This window comes from Homarus americanus, unplaced genomic scaffold, assembly GCF_018991925.1.
Source record: "Homarus americanus isolate GMGI-L3 unplaced genomic scaffold, GMGI_Hamer_2.0 scaffold3192, whole genome shotgun sequence".
In the NCBI taxonomy this organism is placed as follows: Eukaryota; Metazoa; Arthropoda; class Malacostraca; order Decapoda; family Nephropidae; genus Homarus; species Homarus americanus.
The window spans coordinates 1-19079 of NW_024717587.1; the positions used below are offsets into that span (position 1 = coordinate 1).

General features: G+C 49.6%; 4 protein-coding genes across 4 annotated transcripts; 1 reads left to right on the plus strand and 3 right to left on the minus strand.

Moving 5' to 3' along the window:
* Positions 1 to 594: 594 nt before the first annotated feature.
* On the plus strand, positions 595 to 1908 carry LOC121858931 (uncharacterized protein DDB_G0271670-like; the record flags this gene model as incomplete). Its single annotated transcript, XM_042355585.1, has 4 exons — positions 595 to 834; positions 945 to 1580; positions 1675 to 1829; positions 1897 to 1908. Coding segments are annotated over 4 exons (1043 nt in total), but the record flags the coding sequence as incomplete, so codon positions are not given.
* Positions 1905 to 3081, minus strand: LOC121858925. Its single transcript, XM_042355582.1, has 3 exons — positions 3064 to 3081; positions 2009 to 2373; positions 1905 to 1917 (listed from the first exon to the last, which is right to left on the minus strand). The coding sequence occupies exons 1-3, from the start codon at positions 3079 to 3081 to the stop codon at positions 1905 to 1907; spliced, it is 396 nt and encodes a 131-aa protein (XP_042211516.1).
* A 3785-nt stretch (positions 3082 to 6866) lies between these two features.
* LOC121858926 (involucrin-like) lies at positions 6867 to 9216 on the minus strand. The gene is made up of 6 exons (XM_042355583.1): positions 9141 to 9216; positions 8305 to 8414; positions 7659 to 7898; positions 7428 to 7538; positions 7125 to 7253; positions 6867 to 6986 (listed from the first exon to the last, which is right to left on the minus strand). Exons 1-6 carry the CDS (start codon positions 9214 to 9216, stop codon positions 6867 to 6869), a joined length of 786 nt encoding a protein of 261 aa, XP_042211517.1.
* Positions 9217 to 11120: 1904 nt separating this feature from the next.
* Positions 11121 to 16791, minus strand: LOC121858930 (involucrin-like; the record flags this gene model as incomplete). The annotated part of the gene is made up of 4 exons (XM_042355584.1): positions 11121 to 11316; positions 11936 to 12149; positions 12605 to 12703; positions 16650 to 16791. Coding segments are annotated over 4 exons (651 nt in total), but the record flags the coding sequence as incomplete, so codon positions are not given.
* Between the last annotated feature and the right edge of the window lie 2288 nt (positions 16792 to 19079).

Below are 19079 nucleotides of genomic sequence, written 5' to 3' on the forward strand. Positions count from 1 at the left end.
CTCTAGCAGTTCAAGGTCTAGCAGTTCCAGCTCTAGCAGTTCAAGCTCTAGCAGTTCCAGCTCAAGTATTTCAAGCTCTAGCAGTTCAAGCTCTAGCTGTTCAAGCTCCAGCAGTTCTAGCTCTAGCAGTTCCAGCTCTAGCAGTTCCAGCTCTATCAGTTCAAGCTCTAGCAGTTCACGCCCTAGCAGTTCAAGCTCTAGTAGTTCAAGCTTTGGCAGTTCCAGCTCTAGCAGCTCCAGCTCTATCAGTTCAAGCTCTCTTGGTTCCAGCTCTAGCAGTTCCAGCTCTAGCAGTTCAAGCTCTTGTAGTTCAAGCTCCAGCAGTACAAGCTTTGGCAGTTCCAGCTCTAGCAGCTCCAGCTCTATCAGTTCAAGCTTAAGCAGTTCCAGCTCTAGCAGTTCAAGCTCATGCAGTTCATGCTCTAGCAGTTCCAGCACTAGCAGTTCCAGCTCTAGTATTAAAAGCTCTGTCAGTTCAAGCTCTCCCGGTTCAAGCTCTAGCAGTTCCAGCTGTAGCAGTTTCATCTCAAGTAGTTCAAGCTCCAGCAGTTCCAGCTCTAGCAGTTCCAGCTCTAGCAGCTCCAGCTCTAGCAGTTCAAGCTGTAGCAGCTCAAGCTGTAGCAGCTCAAGCTCTAGCAGTTCCAGCTCAAGCAGTTCGATCTCTAGCATTTCCAGCTCTAGCAGTTCCAGCTCTAGAAGTTCAAGCTCTCTCAGTTCAAGTTCTCCCGGTTCCAGCTGTAGCAGTTCGAGCTCTAGCAGTTCAAGCTCTTGCAGTTCAAGCTCCAGCAGTTCAAGCTCTCTCAGTTCAAGCTCTCCCGGTTCCAGCTCTCGCAGGTCCAGCTCTAGAAGTTCCACCTCTAGCAGTTCCATCCCTAACAGTTCACGCTTTGGCAGTTCCAGCTCTAGCAGTTCAAGCTCTAGCAGTTCAAGTTCTAGCAGTTCAAGCTCCAGCAGTTCCAGCTCTAGCTGTTCCAGCTCTAGCAGTTCAAGCTCTAGCAGTTCCACCTCTAGCGTTTCAAGCTCTAGCCATTCAAGCTCTTGCAGTTCAAGCTCTAGCAGTTCCAGCTCAAGTAGTTCAACCTCTAGCAGTTCAAGCTCTAGCAGTTCAAGTTCTAGCAGTTCAAGCTCTACCAGTTCAAGCTCTAGCAGTTCAAGCTCACTCAGTTCCAGATCTAGTAGTTCCAGCTCAAGCATTTCAAGTTCTAGCAGTTCAAGCTCTACCAGTTCCAGCTCTAGCAGATCCAGCTCTAGCAGTTCAAGCTCTAGCAGTTCAAGCTCACTCAGTTCCAGGTCTAGTAGTTCCAGCTCAAGCAGTTCAAGCTCTAGCAGTTCAAGCTCTAGCAGTTCCAGCTTTACCTGCTCAAGCTCTAGCTGTTCCAGCTGTAGCAGCTCCAGCTCTAGCAGGTCCAGCTCTAGCAGTTCAAGCTCCAGCAGTTCAAGCTCTAAGTGCTCAAGCTATGGCAGTTCAAGCTCTAGGTTCTCCAGCTCTAGCTGCTCATGCTCTAGCAGTTTAATCTCCAGGAGGTCCAGCTCTAGCAGTTCCAGCTCTAGCAGTTCAAGCTCTAGCTGCTCAAGCTTTAGTAGTTCCAGCTCTAGCAGTTCCAGCTCTAGCAGTTCCAGCTCTAGCAGTTCCTGCTCTATCAGTTCCAGCTCTAGCAGTTCCTGCTCTAGCAGTTCCAGCTCTAGCAGTTCCAGTTCAAGCAGTTTCAGTTCCAGCTCTATCAGTTCCTGTTCTAGCAGTTCCAGCTCCAGCAGTTCAAGCTCTAGCAGTTTCGGTTCCAGCTCTAGGTGTTCCAGCTCTAGCATTTCCAGCTCTAGCAGTTCAGGCTGTAACTGTTCCAGCTTTAGCAGATCCAGCTCTAGCTGTTCAAGCTGTAGCAGTTCATTCTTTGGCAGTTCCAGCTTTAGCATTTCCAGCTGTAGCAGTTCTAGCTGTAGCAGTTCAAGCTGTAGCAGTTCCAGCTCTAGCAGTTCCTGCTCTAGCAGTTCAAGCTCTAGCAGTTCAAACTCTAGCTTCTCAATCTCTAGCAGTTCCAGCTCTAGCAGTTCCTGCTCTAGCACTTCAAGCTCTATACGTTCCAGCTCTAGCAATTCCAGCTCTAGGAGCTCAAGCTCTTGCAGTTCCAGCTCTAGCAGTTCAATGACAAGCAGTTCAAGCTTTAGCTGCTCAAGCTGTACCAGTTCCAGCTCGAGCATTTCATGCTCAAGCAGTTCCAGCTTTAGCTGCTCCAGCTCTAGCAGTTCCAGCTCTAGCAGTTCAATCTGTAGCAGTTCCACCTCTAGCCGATCAAGCTCTAGCAGTTCAATCTCCAGCAGTTCAAGCTTTAGCAGTTCCAGCTGTAGCAGTTCAATCTGTAGCAGTTCCAGCTCTAGCTGCTCAAGCTCCAGCAGTTCAAGCTCTTGCAGTTCAAGCTCCAGCAGTTCAAGCTCTCTCAGTTCAAGCTCTCCCGGTTCCAGCTATAGCAGTTCTAGCTCTAATAGTTCCAGCTCTCGCAGTTCAAGCTCTCTCAGTTCAAGCTCTTCCGGTTCCAGCTCTATCAGTTCCAGCTCTAGCAGTTCAAGCTCTCTCAGTTCAAACTCTCCCGGTTCCAACTCTAGCAGTCTCAGCTCTAGAAGTTCCACCTCTAGCAGTTCCACCTCTAGCAGTTCACGCTTTGGCAGTTTCAGCTCTAGCAGCTGCAGCTCTAGCAGTTCAAGCTCTAGCAGTTCAAGCTCTAGCAGCTCAAGCTCCAGCAGTTCCAGGTCTAGCAGTTCCAGCTCTAGCAGTTCCAGCTCAAGCAGTTCAAGCTCTAGCAGTTCCACCTCTAGCAGTTCAAGGTCTAGCAGTTTCAGCTCAAGTAGTTCAAGCTCTAGCAGCTCAAGCTCTAGCAGTTCAAGCTCTAGCAGTTCAAGCTCTAGCAGTTCCAGCTCAAGCAGTTCGATCTCTATCAGTTCCTGTTCTAGCAGTTCCAGCTCTAGCAGTTCAAGCTCTAGCAGTTCAAGCTCTCTCAGTTCAAGCTCTCCCGGTTCCAGCTCTAGCAGTTCTAGCTCTAGCAGTTCAAGCTCTCTGAGTTCAAGCTCTGCCGGTTCCAGCTCTAGCATTTCTAGCTCTAGAAGTTCCACCTCTAGCAGTTCCACATCTAACAGTTCACGCTTTGGCAGTTCCAGCTCTAGCAGTTCAAGCTCTAGCAGTTCAAGCTCTAGCAGTTCAAGCTCCAGCAGTTCCAGCTCTAGCAGTTTCAGCTCTAGCAGTTCAAGCTCTAGCAGTTCCACCTCTAGTGTTTCCAGCTCAAGCAGTTCAAGTTCTAGCAGTTCAAGCTCTAGCAGTTCCAGCTCTAGCAGTTCCAGCTCTAGCAGTTCAATCTCTAGCAGTTCAAGCTATAGCAGTTCAAGCTCACTCAGTTCCACCTCTAGTAGTTCCAGCTCAAGCAGTTCAAGCTCTAGCAGTTCAAGCTCTAGCAGTACCAGCTCTACCTGCTCAAGCTCTAGCTGTTCCAGCTGTAGCAGCTCAAGCTCTAGCAGTTCCAGCTCTAGCAGTTCAAGCTCCAGCAGTTCAAGCTCTAAGTGCTCAAGCTATGGCAGTTCAAGCTCTAGCATATCCAGCTCTAGCTGCTCAAGCTCTAGCAGTTCAATCTCCAGGAGTTCCAGCTCTAGCAGTTCCAGCTCTAGCAGTTCAAGCTCTAGCTGCTCAAGCTTTAGTAGTTCCAGCTCTAGCGGTTCTAGCTCTAGCAGTTCCAGCTCTAGCAGATACTGCTCTAGCAGTTCCAGCTGTAGCAGTTCCAGCTCAAGCAGTTCAAGCTCTAGCAGTTCCACCTCTAGCAGTTCAAGCTCTAGCAGTTTCAGCTCAAGTAGTTCAAGCTCTAGCAGCTCAAGCTCCAGCAGTTCAAGCTCTAGCAGTTCAAGCTCTAGCAGTTCCAGCTCAAGCAGTTCGATCTCTATCAGTTCCTGTTCTAGCAGTTCCAGCTCTAGCAGTTCAAGCTCTAGCAGTTTCGGTTCCAGCTCTAGGTGTTCAGCTAGCATTTCCAGCTCTAGCAATCGGGCTGCTTTCTTCCTTTAACAGACTCCAGCTCTAGCTGTTCAAGCAGTAACAGTTCATTCTCTGGCAGTTTCCAGCTTTTACTTATTTCAACTGCTTAGCAGTTCAGCTGTAGCAGTTCAAGCTGTTTCCAGCTCTGCTTGATTCCTGCTCTAGCAGTTCAGCTCTAGCTTCTCAATCTCTAACAGTTCCAGCTCTAGCAGTTCCTGCTCTAGCACTAGCTCTGAATCCAGCTCTGGCAATTCCAGCTCCAGGGCTCAGCTCTTGCAGTTCCAGCTCTGGCAGTTCAGCTCAGTTCAAGCTCTGGCAGTTCCACCTCTGGCAGTTCCAGAGTTCTAGCAGTTCAGCTCCAAGTGGTTTCCAGCTCTAGCAGTTCCAGCTCTAGCAGTTCAAGCTCTAGCAGTTCAAGCTCTAGCAGTTCAAGCTCCAGCAGTTCCAGCTCTAGCAGTTCCAGCTCTAGCAGTTCCAGTTCAACCAGTTCAAGCTCTAGCAGTTCCACCTCTAGCGTTTCCAGCTCTAGCAGTTCAAGCTCTAGCAGTTCAAGCTCAAGTAGCTCAAGCTCTAGCAGTTCAAGCTCTAGCAGTTCTAGCTCTAGCAGTTCAAGCTCTAGCAGTTCCAGCTCTAGCAGTTCAAGCTCTAGCAACAGTTCTGGCTCTAGAAGTTCACCTCTAGCAGTTCCACATCTAACAGTTCACTTTGGCAGTTCAGCTCTAGCAGTTCAGCTCTAGCAGTTCAGCTCTAGCAGTTCAAGCTCCAGCAGTTCCAGCCTAGCAGTTCCAGCTCTAGCGGTTAGCTCTAGCAGTTTACCTCTAGCGTTTCCAGCTCTGGCCATTCAGCTCGCGCAGTTCAAGCTACAGTTCCAGGTCCGTGGTTCAGCTCTGGCATTTCTGGCTCTACCAGTTCCACTCTAGCAGTTCAGCTCACTCAGTTCCAGCTCTAAGTAGTTTCCAGCTCAAGCAGTTCAAGTTCTAGCAGTTCAAGCTCTTGCAGTTACAGCTCTAGCAGTTCAGCTCTAGCAGTTCAATCTCTAACTAGGAGTTCAAGCTCTAGCAGTTCAAGCTCACTCAGTTCCACCTCTAGTAGTTACAGCTCAAGCAGTTCAAGCTCTAGCAGTTCAAGCTCTAGCAGTTCCAGCTCTACCTGCTTAAGCTCTAGCTGTTCCAGCTGTAGCAGCTCAAGCTCTAGCAGTTCCAGCTCTAGCAGTTCAAGCTCCAGCAGTTCACGCTCTAAGTGCTCAAGCTATGGCAGTTCAAGCTCTAGCATATCCAGCTCTAGCTGCTCAAGCTCTAGCAGTTCAATCTCAAGTAGTTCCAGCTCTAGCAGTTCCAGCTCTAGCAGTTCAAGCTCTAGCTGCTCAAGCTTTAGTAGTTCCAGCTCTAGCGGTTCTAGCTCTAGCAGTTCCAGCTCTAGCAGATACTGCTCTAGCAGTTCCAGCTCTAGCAGTTCCAGCTCAAGCAGTTCAAGCTCTAGCAGTTCCACCTCTAGCAGTTCAAGCTCTAGCAGTTTCAGCTCAAGTAGTTCAAGCTCTAGCAGCTCAAGCTCTAGCAGTTCAAGCTCTAGCAGTTCAAGCTCTAGCAGTTCCAGCTCAAGCAGTTCGATCTCTATCAGTTCCTGTTCTAGCAGTTCCAGCTCTAGCAGTTCAAGCTCTAGCAGTTTCGGTTCCAGCTCTAGGTGTTCCAGCTCTAGCATTTCCAGCTCTAGCAATCCGGGCTGTAACTTTTCCAGCTTTAGCAGATCCAGCTCTACCTGTTCGAGCAGTAGCAGTTCATTCTCTGGCAGTTCCAGCTTTAGCATTTCCAGCTGTAGCAGTTCCAGCTGTAGCAGTTCAAGCTCTAGCATTTCCAGCTCTAGCAGTTCCTGCTCTAGCAGTTCAAGCTCTAGCTTCTCAATCTCTAGCAGTTCCAGCTCTAGCAGTTCCTGCTCTAGCACTTCCAGCTCTATAAGATCCAGCTCTAGCAATTCCAGCTCTAGGAGCTCAAGCTCTTGCAGTTCCAGCTCTAGCAGTTCCAGCTCAAGCAGTTCAAGCTCTAGCAGTTCAAGCTGTAGCAGCTCCAGCTCAAGTAGTTCAAGCTCTAGCAGCTCAAGCTCTAGCAGTTCAAGCTCTAGCAGTTCAAGCTCTAGCAGTTCCAGTTCAAGCAGTTCGATCTGTAGCAGTTCCAGCTCAAGCAGTTCCAGCTCTAGCAGTTCAAGTTCTCTCAGTTCAAGCTCTCCCGGTTCCAGCTGTAGCAGTTCCAGCTCTAGCAGTTCAAGCTCTTGCAGTTCAAGCTCTCTCAGTTCAAGCTCTGCCGGTTCCAGCTCTAGCAGTTCTAGCTCTAGAAGTTCCACCTCTAGCAGTTCCACATCTAACAGTTCACGCTTTGGCAGTTCCAGCTCTAGCAGTTCCAGCTCTAGCAGTTCAAGCTCTAGCAGTTCAAGCTCTAGCACTTCCAGCTCAAGTAGTTCAAGCTGTAGCAGCTCAAGCTGTAGCAGTTCAAGCTGTAGCACTTCAAGCTCTAGCAGTTCAAGCTCTAGCAGTTCCATCTCTAGCAGTTCAAGCTCTAGCAGTTCAAGCTCTGGCAGTTCAAGCTCTAGCAGTTCAAGCTCAATCAGTTCCAGCTCTAGTAGTTCCAGCTCATGCAGTTCAAGCTCTAGCAGTTCCAGCTCTAGCAGTTCCAGCTCTAGCATTTCAAGCTCTTGCAGTTCATGCTCTAGCAGTTCAAGCTCTCTCAGTTCAATCTCCTAGCAGTTCAAGCTCTGCTTGGTTCCGCTCTACCTGCTTTCAGCTGGCTGTTCCTTCTTAGCTTGGCTCAAGCTCCTGCTGATTCAGCTCTAGCAGTTCAAGCTCCAGCAGTTCACGCTCTAAGTGCTCAAGCTATGGCAGTTCAAGCTCTAGCATATCCAGCTCTAGCTGCTCAAGCTCTAGCAGTTCATTCTCTAGGAGTTCCAGCTCTAGCAGTTCCAGCTCTAGCAGTTCAAGCTCTAGCTGCTCAAGCTTTAGTAGTTCCAGCTCTAGCGGTTCTAGCTCTAGCAGTTCCAGCTCTAGCAGATACTGCTCTAGCAGTTCCAGCTCTAGCAGTTCCAGCTCAAGCAGTTTCAGTTCCAGCTCTATCAGTTCCTGTTCTAGCAGTGCCAGCTCTAGCAGTTCAATCTCTAGCAGTTTCGGTTCCAGCTCTAGGTGTTCTAGCTCTAGCATTTCCAGCTCTAGCAGTTCAGGCTGTAACTCTTCCAGCTTTAGCAGATCCAGCTCTAGCTGTTCAAGCTATAGCAGTTCATTCTCTGGCAGTTCCAGCTTTAGCATTTCCAGCTGTAGCAGTTCCAGCTGTAGCAGTTCAAGCTCTAGCAGTTCCAGCTCTAGCAGTTCCTGCTCTAGCAGTTCAAGCTCTAGCTTCTCAATCTCTAGCAGTTCCAGCTCTAGCAGTTCCTGCTCTAGCACTTCAAGCTCTATAAGTTCCAGCTCTAGCAATTTCAACTCTAGGAGCTCAAGCTCTTGTAGTTCCAGCTTTAGCAGTTCAAGGACAAGCAGTTCAAGCTTTAGCTGCTCAAGCTGTACCAGTTCCAGTTCGAGCATTTCAAGCTCAAGCAGTTCCAGCTCTAGCTGCTCAAGCTCTAGCAGTTCCAGCTCTAGCTGTTCAATCTGTAGCAGTTCCACCTCTAGCCGATCAACCTCTAGCAGTTCAATCTCCAGCAGTTCAAGCTTTAGCATTTCTAGCTGTACCAGTTCAATCTGTAGCAGTTCCAGCTCTAGCTGCTCAAGCTCCAGCAGTTCAAGCTCTTCCGGTTCCAGCTCTATTAGTTCCACCTCTAGCAGTTCAAGCTCTCTCAGTTCAAGCTCTGCCAGTTCCAACTCTAGCAGTCTTAGCTCTAGAAGTTCCACCTCTAGCAGTTCCACCTCTAGCAGTTCACGCTTTGGCAGTTCAGCTCTAGCAGCTCCAGCCTAGCTGTTCGCTCTAGCAGTTCCCCAGCAGCTCAAGCTCTAGCAGTTCCAGCTCTAGCAGTTCCAGCTCTAGCAGTTCCAGCCAAGCAGTTCAAGCTCTAGCAGTTCCACCTCTAGCAGTTCAAGCTCTAGCAGTTCCAGCTCAAGTAGTTCGCTCTAGCAGCTCAAGCTCTAGCAGTCTGCTCCAGCAGTTCAAGCTCGAGCAGCTCCAGCTCTAGCAGTTCAAACTATAGCAGTTCAGCTCTAGCAGTTCAAGCTCACTCAGTTCCAGCTCTAGTAGTTCCAGCTCAAGCAGTTCAAGCTCTAGCAGTTCAAGCTCTAGCAGTTCAATCTCTAGCAGTTCCAGCTCTAGTTCAGCCTAGCAGTTCAAGCTCACTAGTTCCAGTTCTAGTAGTTCCAGCTCACAGTTCAAGCTTAGCAGTTCCAGCTCTACCTGCTCAAGCTCTAGCTGTTCCAGCTGTTGCAGCTCAAGCTTAGCAGTTCCAGCTCCAGCAGTTCAAGCTCCAGCAGTTCAAGCTCTAAGTGCTCAAGCTATGGCAGTTGCTTAGCATTCTTGCAGCTCTAGCTGCTCAAGCTCTAGCAGTTCAATCTCCAGGAGTTCCAGCTTCAGCAGTTCCAGCTCTAGCAGTTCCAGCTCCAGCAGTTCAAGCTCTAGCTGCTCAAGCTTTAGTAGTTCCAGCCTCTAGCAGTTCCAGCTCTAGCAGTTCCAGCTCAGCAGTTACTGTTCTAGCAGTTCCAGCTTTAGCAGTTCCTGCTCTAGCAGTTCCAGTTCTAGCAGTTCCAGCAGTTCCAGCTCCACCAGTTTCAGTTCCAGTTCTATCAGTTCCTGTTCTAGCAGTTCCAGCTATAGCAGTTCAAGCTCTAGCAGGTTCCAGCTCTAGTAGTTGCAGCTCTAGCAGTTCCAGCCTCAGTTCGGTGGGCTGTAGCTCTTTCAGCTTTAGCAGCTCCAGCTCTGGCTGTCTGCTGTAGTAGTTCATTCTGGCAGTTCCAGCTCTACCATTTCAAGCTCTAGCAGTTCAAGGCCAGCAGTTCAAGCTCCAGCAGTCCCAGATCAAGGAGTTCCAGCTCTAGCAGTTCCAAATCTAGCAGTTCAAGCTCTAGCAGTTCAAGCTCTAGCAGTTCAAAATCTAGCAGTTCCAGCTCTTCCAGTTCCAGCTCTCTCAGTTCAAGCTATCCTGGTTCAGCTCTAGCAGTTCCACCTGTAGCAGTTACAGCTCAAGTAGTTCAAGCCCAGCAGTTCCAGCTCTAGCAATTTAGCCTCTAGCAGTTCCACCTCTAGCAGTTCCATCTCTCGCAGTTTGCTTTGGCAGTTCCAGTCTGTCAGCTCCAGTTCTTACAGTTCAAGCTCTAGCAGTTCCAGCTCTTGAGTTCAATCTCTTGGAGTTCATGCTCTAGCAGTTCCAGCTCTAGCAGTTTAAACATTCTCAGTTCAGCTCTCTCGGTTCAAGCTTCAGCAGTTCCAGCTGTAGCAGTCTGGCTCCAGCAGTTCCAGCTCTAGCAGTTCCAGCCTAGCAGCTCCACATCTATCAGTCTGCTCTAGCAGTTCAGCTCTAGCAGTTCAAGCTCTAGCAGTTCAAGCTCTAGCAGTTCCAGCTCAAGCAGTTCAAGCTTCTAGCAGTTCAAGCTCTCTCAGTTCAAGCTCTCCCGGTTTCAGCTCTAGCAGTTCCAGCTCTAGGAGTTCCACCTCTAGCAGTTCCACCTCTAACAGTTCACGCTTTGGAGTTCCAGCCCTATCAGTTCAAGCTCTAGCAGTTCAAGCTCTAGCAGTTCAAGCTCCAGCAGTTCCAGCTCTAGTGGTTCCAGCTCTAGCAGTTCCAGCTCAAGCAGTTCAAGCTCTAGCAGTTCCACATCTAGCGTTTCCAGCTCTGCAGTTCAAGCTCTAGCAGTTCAGCTCTAGCACTTCCAGCCCAAGTAGTTCAAGCTGTAGCACTGCTGCAGTTCAGTCTGCTGCAGACTTAAGCCCCAGCAGTTCAAGCTCTAGCAGTTCCATCTCTAGCAGTTCAAGCTCTAGCAGTTCAAGCTTCTAGCAGTCTGCTCTAGCAGTTCAAGCTCAATCAGTTCCAGCTCTAGTAGTTCCAGCTCATGCAGTTCAAGCTCTAGCAGTTCCAGCTCTAGCAGTTCCAGCTCTAGCATTTCAAGCTCTTGCAGTTCATGCTCTAGCAGTTCAAGCTCTCTCAGTTCAATCTCTCTCGGTTCAAGCTCTAGCTGTTCCAGCTGTAGCAGTTGCAGCTCAAGTAGTTCAAGCTCCAGCAGTTCCAGCTCTAGCAGTTCCAGCTCTTACAGCTTCAGCTCTAGCAGTTCAAGCTCTAGCAGTTCAAGCTCCAGCAGTTCGAGCATTAGCAGTTCCAGCTCTATCAGTTCCAGCTCAACCAGTTCCAGCTCTAGCAGTTCAAGCTGTAGCAGTTCCAGCTGTAGCAGTTCAAGCCTGGCAGTTCAAGCCCAGCAGTTCCCAGCTCCAGCAGTTCCTGCTCTAGCAGTTCAAGCTCTCTCAGTCTGCCTCCCGGTTCCAGCTCTAGCAGTTCCAGCTCTAGCAGTTCAAGCTCTTGCAGCCTGCTGTGGCAGTTCCACTCTAGCACCCTCCAGCTCTCTAGCAGTTCAAGCTCAAGCAGTTCAGCTCCAGGAGTTCAAGCTCCAGTTCAAGGCTCTAGCAGTTCCAGCTGTAGCAGTTCCAGCTCTAGCAGTTCAGTTCTAGCACCCAGCTCTAGCAGTTCAAGCTCTAGCCGTTCCAGCTCAAGTATTTCGAGCTCCAGCAGTTCAAGCTCTAGCAGTTCAAGCTCCAACACCCAGCTCTAGCAGTTCCTGCTCTAGCGGTTCCAGCTCTAGCAGTTCAAGCTCTAGCAGTTCAAGCCCTAGCAGTTCAAGCTCCAGTAGTTCCAGCTCTAGCACCAAGCTCTATCAGTTCAAGCTTCCCGGTTCCAGCTCCAGCAGTTCCAGGTTTGGCAGGTTTCAGCTTAGCAGCTCCAGCCCATCAGTTCAGCTTGGGCAGTTCTAGCACTAGTAGTTCAAGCTTCATGCAGTTCATGCTCTAGCAGTTCCAGCTCTAGCAGTTTCAGCTTCAGCAGTTCAGTTCTCTCAGTTCAAGCTCTCCAGTTCAGCTCTAGCAGTTCCAGCTCTAGCAGTTCCATCTCTGGGAGTTCAGCTCCAGCAGTTCAGCTTCAGCAGCTCCAGCTCAGCAGCTCCAGCTCTAGTGGTTCAGCTCAGCTGTTCAAGCTCCAGCAGTTCCAGCTCTACCAGTTCCAGCTTTTGCAGTTCCAGCTCTAGCAGTTTCAGCTCTAACAGTTTAAGCTCTAGCAGTTCAAGCTCAAGTATTTCAAACTCCAGCTGTTCCAGCTCTAGCAGTTCCAGCTCTAGCAGTTGCTCTCTCAGTTCAAGCTCTCCTCGGTTCCAACTCTAGCAGTTCCAGCTCTGGCAGTTCCAGCCTAGCAGTTCCAGTTCTAGCAGTTCAAGCTCTTCAGTTCGCTCTCTTGGTTCCAGCTCTAGCAGTTCCAGCTCTGGTTCCACCCAGCAGTTCCACCTCTAACAGTTCACGCTTTGGCAGTTCAAGCTCTAGCAGTTGCTCTAGCAGTCTGCTCTAGCAGTTCAAGCTCCAGCAGTTCCAGCTCTAGCAGTTCAAGCTCCAGCAGTTCAAACTCCAGCAGTTCAAGCTCAAGCAGTTCCAGCTCTAGCAGTTCAAGCTCATGCAGTTCATGCTTTAGCAGTTCCAGCTCTAGCAGTTCCAGCTCTAGCAGTTCAAGCTCTCTCAGTTCAAGCTCTCCCGGTTCAAGCTTTTGCAGTTCCAGCTCTAGCAATTCCATCTCAACTAGTTCAAGCTCCAGCAGTTCGGCTCTAGCACCACCAGTTCTAGCAGCTTCAGCTCTAGCAGTTCAAGTACAAGCTCCAGCAGTTCGAGCTCTAGCAGTTCCAGCTCAAGCAGTTCCAGCTCTAGCAGTTCAAGCTCTAGCAGTTCAAGCTTAAGTAGTTCAAGCTCCAGCAGTTCCAGCTGTAGCAGTTCCAGCTCTAGCAGTTGCAGCTCTAGCAGTTCAAGCTCTCTCAGTTCAAGCTCTCCCGGTTTCAACTCTAGAAGTTCCAGCTCTAGCAGTTCCAGCTCTTGCAGTTCCAGCTCTTGCAGTTCCAGCTCTCTCAGTTCAAGCTCTCCCGGTTCCAGCTCTAGCAGTTTCAGCTCTAGAAGTTCCACCTCTAGCAGCTCCACCTCTAACAGTTCACGCTTTGGCAGTTCCAGCTCTAGCAGTTCAAGCTCTAGCAGTTCAAGCTCTAGCAGTTCAAGCTCTAGCAGTTCAAGCCAGCAGTTCTAGCTCTGGCAGTTCAGCTCTAGCAGTTCAAGCTCTAGCAGTTCACCTCTGGCGTTTCTAGCTCAGCAGTTCAGCTGTAGCAGTTCAAGCTCTAGCAGTTCCAGCTCAAGTAGTTCAAGCTGTATCAGCTCAGCTCTAGCCGTTCAAGCCCAGCAGTTCAAGCTATTTCAGTTACAGCTCTAGCAGTTCAGCTCTAGCAGTTCAAGCTCTAGCAGTTCAAGCTCTAGCAGTTCAGCTCTAGCAGTTCAAGCTCACTCAGTTCAGCTCTAGTAGTTCCAGCTCATGCAGTTCAGCTCTAGCAGTTCAAGCTCTATCAGTTCCAGCTCTAGCAGTTCAGCTCTAGCAGTACAAGCTCTAGCAGTTCAAGCTCTAGCAGTTCAAGCTCACTCGGTTCCAGCTCTAGTAGTTCCAGCTCAAGCAGTTCAACGTCTAGCAGTTCAAGCTCTAGAAGTTCCAGCTCTACCTGCTCAAGCTCTAGCTGTTCAGCTGTAGCAGCTCAAGCTCTAGCATTTCTAGCTCTAGCAGTTCAAGCTCCAGCAGTTCAAGCTCCAGCAGTTCAAGCTCCAGCAGTTCAGCTCTAAGTGCTCAAGCTATGGCAGTTCAAGTTCTAGCATCTCCAGCTCTAGCAAGCTCTAGCAGTTCAATCTCCAGGAGTTCCAGCTTTAGCAGTTCCAGCTCTAGCAGTTCAAGCTCTCTGCAGTTCAGGCTCTAGCTGCTCAAGCTTTACTAGTTCCAGCTCTAGCGGTTCCAGCTCTAGCAGTTCCTGTTCTGGCAGTTCCTGCTCTAGCAGTTCCAGCTCTAGCAGATCCAGCTCTAGCAGATCCAGCTCTAGCAGTTCAAGCTTTGGCAGTTCCAGCTCTAGCAGCTCCAGCTCTAGCAGTTCAAGCTCAAGCAATTCAAGCTCTAGCAGTTCAAGCTCTAGCAGTTCAAGCTCCAGCAGTTCAGCTCTAGCAGTTCAAGCTCTAGCAGTTCCAGCTCAAGTATTTCAAGCTCTGGCAGTTCAAGCTCTAGCAGTTCAAGCTCCAACAGTTCCAGCTCTAGCAGTTCCAGCTCTAGCAGTTCAGCTCTAGCAGTTCAAGCTCTAGCAGTTCAAGCCCTAGCAGTTCAAGCTCTAGTAGTTCCAGCTCTAGCAGTTCAAGCTCTATCAGTTCAAGCTCTCCGGTTCCAGCTCTAGCAGTTCAGCTCTAGCAGTTCAAGCTCTTGCAGTTCAAGCTCCAGCAGTTCAAGCTTTGGCAGTTCCACCTCTTGCAGCTCCAGCTCTATCAGTTCAAGCAAGCAGTTCCAGCTCTAGCAGTTCAAGCTCATGCAGTTCATGCTCTAGCAGTTCCAGCTCTAGCAGTTCCATCTCAAGTAGTTCAAGCTCCGGCACTTCCAGCTCTATGCCTTTCAGCTCTAGCAGCTACAGCTCTAGCAGTTCAAGCTCTAGCAGTTCAGCTCTAGCAGTTCAAGCTCTAGCAGTTCAAGCTCCAGCAGTTCCAGCTCTAGCAGTTCAAGCTCAAGTAGTTCTCGCTCCAGCAGTTCCAGCTCTAGCAGTTGCAGCTCTAGCAGTTCCAGCTCTAGCAGTTCAAGCTCTCAGTTCAAGCTCTCCAGTTCCAGCTCTAGCAGTTCAGCTCTAGCAGTTCAAGCTCTTCAGTTCAAGCTCCATCAGTTCCAAGCTCTCTCAGTTCAAGCTCTTCCGGTTTGCAGCTCTAGCAGTTCTAGCTCTAACAGTTCCAGCTCTAGTAGTTCAAGCTCTCTCAGTTCAAGCTCTCCCGGTCCCAGCTCTAGCAGTTCCAGCTCTAGCAGTTCAAGCTCTCTCAGTTCAAGCTCTCCCGGTTCCAGCTCTAGCAGTTCCACCTCTAGAAGTTCCACCTCTAGCAGTTCCACCTCTAACAGTTCACGCATTGGCAGTTCAGCTCTAGCAGTTCAAGCTCTAGCAGTTCAAGCTCTAGCAGTTCAAGCTCCAGCAGTTCCAGCTCTAGCAGTTCCAGCTCTAGCAGTTCAGCTCAAGCAGTTCAAGCTCTAGCAGTTCCACCTCTAGCGTTTCCAGCTCTAGCAGTTCAAGCTCTGAGTTCAAGCTCTAGCAGTTCAAGCTCAAGTAGTTCAAGCTCTAGCAGCTCAAGTTCTAGCAGTTCAAGCTCTAGCAGTTCAAGCTCTAGCAGTTCAAGCTATAGCAGTTCAGCTCTAGCATTTCAAGCTCTAGCAGTTCAAGCTCTAGCAGTTCAAGCTCACTCAGTTCAGCTCTAGCAGTTCAAGCTCAAGCAGTTCAAGCTTTAGCGTTTCAAGCTGCACCACTTCCAGCTCTAGCATTTCAAGCTCAAGCAGTTCCAGCTCTACCTGCTCAAGCTCTGGCAGTTCAGCTCTAGCAGTTCAATCTGTAGCAGTTCCAGCTCTAGCATCAGCTCTGCAGTTCAATCTCCAGCAGTTCAAGCTCTAGCAGTTCCAGCTCTAGGTTCAGCTCTCTCAGTTCAAGCTCTTGTGTTCCAAGCTCTAGCAGTTCAAGCTCCTAGCAGTTCAAGCTCTAGCAGTTCCAGCTCCTAGGAGTTCAAGCTCTCTCAGTTCAAGCTCTCCGGTTCAGCTCTAGTAGTTCCAGCTCTAGCAGTTCAAGCTCTAGCAGTTCAGCTCTAGCAGTTCAGCTTTGGCAGTTCCAGCTCTGGCAGTTCAGCTCTAGCAGTTCAAGCTCACTCAGTTCCAGCTCTAGTAGTTCAGCTCAAGCAGTTCAACCTCTAGCAGTTCAGCTCTAGCAGTTCCAGCTCTAGCAGTTCAAGCTCTCTCAGTTCAAGCTCTCGCGGTTCAAGCTCTAGCAGTTCCAGCTCCTAGCAGTTCCATCTCAAGTAGTTCAAGCTCCGTTCAGCTCTAGCAGTTCCAGCTCTAGCAGCTACAGCTCTAGCAGTTCAAGCTCTAGCTGTTCAAGCTCCAGCAGTTCAGCTCTACCAGTTCCAGCTCTGCTGGTTCCAGCTCCTAGCAGTTCCAGCTCTAGCAGTTCCAGCTCTAGCAGTTCAAGCTCAAGTAGTTCAGCTCCAGCAGTTCAGCTCTAGCAGTTGCAGCTCACAGTTCAGCTCTAGCAGTTCAACCTCTCAGTTCAAGCTCTCCCGGTTCCAGCTCTAGCAGTTCAGCTCTAGCAGTTCAAGCTCTAGCAGTTCAAGCTCTATCAGTTCAAGCTCCGGTTCCAGCTCAGCAGTTCAGCTCTGGTAGTTCAGCTCTAGCAGTTCAAGCTCTATCAGTTCAAGCTCTTCAGTTCAAGCTCTAGCAGTTCAAGCTCTAGCAGTTCAAGCTCTAGCAGTTCCAGCTCTAGCAGTTCCAGCTCTAGCATTTCTAGCAGTTCCAGCTCTAGCAGTTCAAGCTCTAACTGTTCCACCTCTAGCGTTTCCAGCTCTAGCAGTTCAAGCTCTAGCAGTTCAAGCTCTAGCAGTTCCAGCTCTAAGTAGTTCAAGCTCTAGAGTTCAGCTCTAGCAGTTCAAGCTCTCTAGCAGTTCAAGCTCAGCAGTTCAAGCTCTAGCAGTTCCAGCTCTAGCAGTTCAGCTCTAGCAGTTCAAGCTCTAGCAGTTCAGCTTTTGCTCTGAGTTCAGCTCAAGCAGTTCCAGCTCTAGTTCGCTCTAGCAGTTCCAGCTCTAGCTGTTCAAGCTCTGGCAGTTCCACTCTCAGCTCAGCTCTAGCAGTTCCAGCTCTAGCTGTTCAAGCTCTAGCAGTTCCAGCTCTAGCAGTTCAAGCTCTAGCAGTTCAGCTCTAGCAGTTCAAGCTCTAGCAGTTCAATCTCCAGCAGTTCAGCTCTAGCAGTTCAAGCTCTAGCAGTTCCAAGCTCTACCCAGTTCAAGCTCTCCAGCAGTTCAAGCTCTAGCAGTTCAAGCTCTAGCAGTTCCAGCTCTTGCAGTTCAGCTCTAGCAGTTCAAGCTCTGTAGTTCAGCTGCCGGTTCCAGCTCTAGCAGTTCTAGCTCTCCTGTGGTTCCAGCTCTAGCAGTTCAAGCTCTAGCAGTTCAAGCTCTAGCAGTTCAAGCTCCAGCAGTTCAGCTCTTCAGTTCAAGCTCAGCGGTTCCAGCTCTGCAGTTCCCAGCTCTAGCAGTTCCAGCTCTAGCAGTTCAGCTCTAGCAGTTCAAGCTCTAGCAGTTCAAGCTCCTCGGTTCCAGCTCTGGTAGTTCAGCTCATAGCAGTTCAAGCTCTAGCGTTCAACCTCTAGCAGTTCCGCTCTAGCTGTTCAAGCTTTGCAGTTGCAAGCTCTAGCAGTTCAAGCTCTAGCAGTTCAAGCTCTATCAGTTCAGCTCTAGGTTCAGCTCTAGCAGTTCAGCTCTAGCAGTTCCATCTCTTGCAGTTCAAGCTCTGGCAGTTCCGCTCTGGCAGTTCCAGCTCTAGCAGGTTCAAGCTCTCTCAGTTCAAGCTCTAGCGGTTCCAGCTGCAGCAGTTCAAGCTCTAGCAGTTCCAGCTCTAGTAGTTCAAGCTCTGGCAGTTCGCCTAGCACGTCCAGCTCTAGCAGCTTCAGCTCCTAGCAGTTCAAGCTCTGGCAGTTCAAGCTCCTGCAGTTCCAGCTCTAGCAGTTCCAGCTCTAGCAGTTCCAGCTCTGGCAGTTCAAGCTCTCGCAGTTCAAGCTCCTGCAGTTCGCTCTAGCAGTTCAAGCTCTATCAGTTCCAGCTCTAGTGGTTCCAGCTCATGCAGTTCAAGCTCTATCAGTTCAAGCTCTAGCGGTTCCAGCTCTAGCAGTTCTAGCTCTAGCAGTTCAAGCTCTGAGTTCAAGCTCTATCAGTTCAAGCTCCTCCGGTTCAGCTCTAGCAGTTCCAGCTCTAGCAGTTCAGCTCCTAGCAGTTCAAGCTCTAGAGTTCAGCTCTGGTCAGTTCTAGCAGTTCCAGCTCTAGAGTTCCAGCTCTAGCAGTTCAAACTCTAACAGTTCAAGCTCCAGCAGTTCAAGCTCTAGCAGTTCAGCTCTAGCAGTTCCAGCTCTAAGTGTTCAAGCTTTGGCAGTTCAAGCTCTAGCATTTCCAGCTCTAGCTGTTCAAGCTCTAGCAGTTCAAGCTCTAGCAGTTCAGCTCTAGCAGTTCCAGCTCTAGCAGGTTCAAGCTCTAGCAGTTCAGCTCTAGCAGTTCAAGCTTTAGCAGTTCATCTAGCAGTTCCAGCTCTAGCAGTTCCAGCTCTGGCAGTTCAAGCTCTAGCAGTTCAGCTCTATCAGTTCCAGCTCTAGCAGTTCAAGCTAGCAGTTCCAGCTCTAGCAGTTCCAGCTCTAGCAGTTCAAGCTCATGCAGTTCATGCTCTAGCAGTTCAGCTCCTAGCAGTTCCATCTCAATGGTTCAAGCTCCAGCAGTTCCAGCTCTAGCAGTTCCAGCTCTAGCAGTTCCAGCTCTAGCAGTTCAAGCTCTAGCAGTTCAAGCTGCAGCAGTTCAGCTCTAGCAGTTCCAGCTCTAGCAGTTCCAGCTCTAGCAGTTCCACCTCTAGCAGTTCAAGCTTTGGCAGTTCAAGCTCTAGCAGTTCAGCTCTAGCAGTTCAGCTCAAGGTTCAAGCTCTAGCAGTTCCAGCTCCTGCAGTTCCAGCTCTAGCAGTTCCAGCTCTAGCAGTTCAAGCTCTCTCAGTTCAAGCTCTCCCGGTTCCAGCTCTAGCAGTTCCAGCTCTTGCAGTTCCAGCTCTTCCAGTTCAGCTCCATCAGTTCAAGCTCTCTCAGTTCAAGCTCTTGGTTCCAGCTCTAGCAGTTCTGGCTCTAGTAGTTCAAGCTCTCTCAGTTCAGCTCTGGTCCCAGCTCTGGCAGTTCCAGCTCTAGCAGTTCAAGCTCTCTCAGTTCAAGCTCCTAGCAGTTCAAGCTCCAGCAGTTCCAGCTCTAGCAGTTCCAGCTCTAGCAGTTCCAGCTCAAGCTGTTCAAGCTCTAGCAGTTCCTCTGGCGTTTCCAGCTCTGGCGTTTCAAGCTCTAGCAGTTCAAGCTCAAGTAGCTCCAGCTCTAGCAGTTCAAGCTCTAGCAGTTCTAGCTCTAGCAGTTCAAGCTCTAGCGGTTCAGTTCTAGCAGTTCAAGCTCTGGCAGTTCAAGTTCACTCAGTTCCAGCTCTAGCAGTTCTAAGCTCAAGCAGTTCAAGCTTTGGCTACTCAAGCCTGTTGCCACTTCCAGCTCTAGCATTTCAGCTCAAACAGTTCAGCTCTGGCTGCTCAAGCTCTATCAGTTCCAGCTCTAGCAGTTCAATTTGTAGCAGTTCCAGCTCTAAGCCGATCAAGCTCTAGCAGTTCAATCTCCAGCAGTTCAAGCTCTAGCAGTTCCAGCTGTAGCAGTTCAATCTGTAGCAGTTCAGCTCTAGCTGCTCAAGCTCTAGCAGTTCCAGCTTTAGCAGTTCAAGCTCTATTAATTCAAGCTCCAGCAGTTCCAGCTCTAGCTGTTCAAGCTCTAGCAGCTCAGCTCTAGCAGCTCAGCTCCAGCAGATCCAGCTCTAGCAGATCCAGCTCTGGCTGTTCAAGCTCTGGCAGTTCAAGCTCAGCAGTTCCTGCTCTAGCAGCTCAAGATCGAGCAGTTCAGTTCTTGCAGTTTGCTCTAGCAGTTCCAGCTCTTGTAGTTCAGCTCTAGCAGTTCAAGCTCTATCGAATTCAGCTCTGGCAGTTCAAGTTCAAGCAGGTCAGCCTAACAGTTCAAGCTCTATAAGTTCCAGGCTCTATCGGTTCAGCTCTGGTAGTACAAGCTCTAGCAATTCGAGCTCGAGTAGTTCAAGCTCTGGTAGTTCAGCTATAGCAGTTCAAGCTCTAGCAGTTCAAAGCTCAATTAGTTCAAACACTAGTATTCAAGCTCAAGTGGTTCAAGCTCTAGCAACGCAAGTAATGCCTTAACTCAATGCCTTTTATATTCATGTTTCACATGTAACGTAAGAAATATCGAAGTGTTATTTAGACATCGTGTATCTGGAAATTTTTTATCAGCAATACGTAACTA

Coding starts and splice junctions, on each gene's coding strand:
- LOC121858926 (XM_042355583.1), bottom strand. CDS start 9,216: ATGGAACTGCTAGAGGTGGAACTGCTAGAGGCTAAATTGCTAGAGCTG. Junction 7,539..7,658: donor TGGAGATTGAACTGCTAGAG/GTTGATCGGCTA, acceptor GAACTGGTACAG/CTTGAGCAGCTAAAGCTTGA. Junction 7,254..7,427: donor TGGAACTTATAGAGCTTGAA/GTGCTAGAGCAG, acceptor GAACTGCTATAG/CTTGAACAGCTAGAGCTGGA.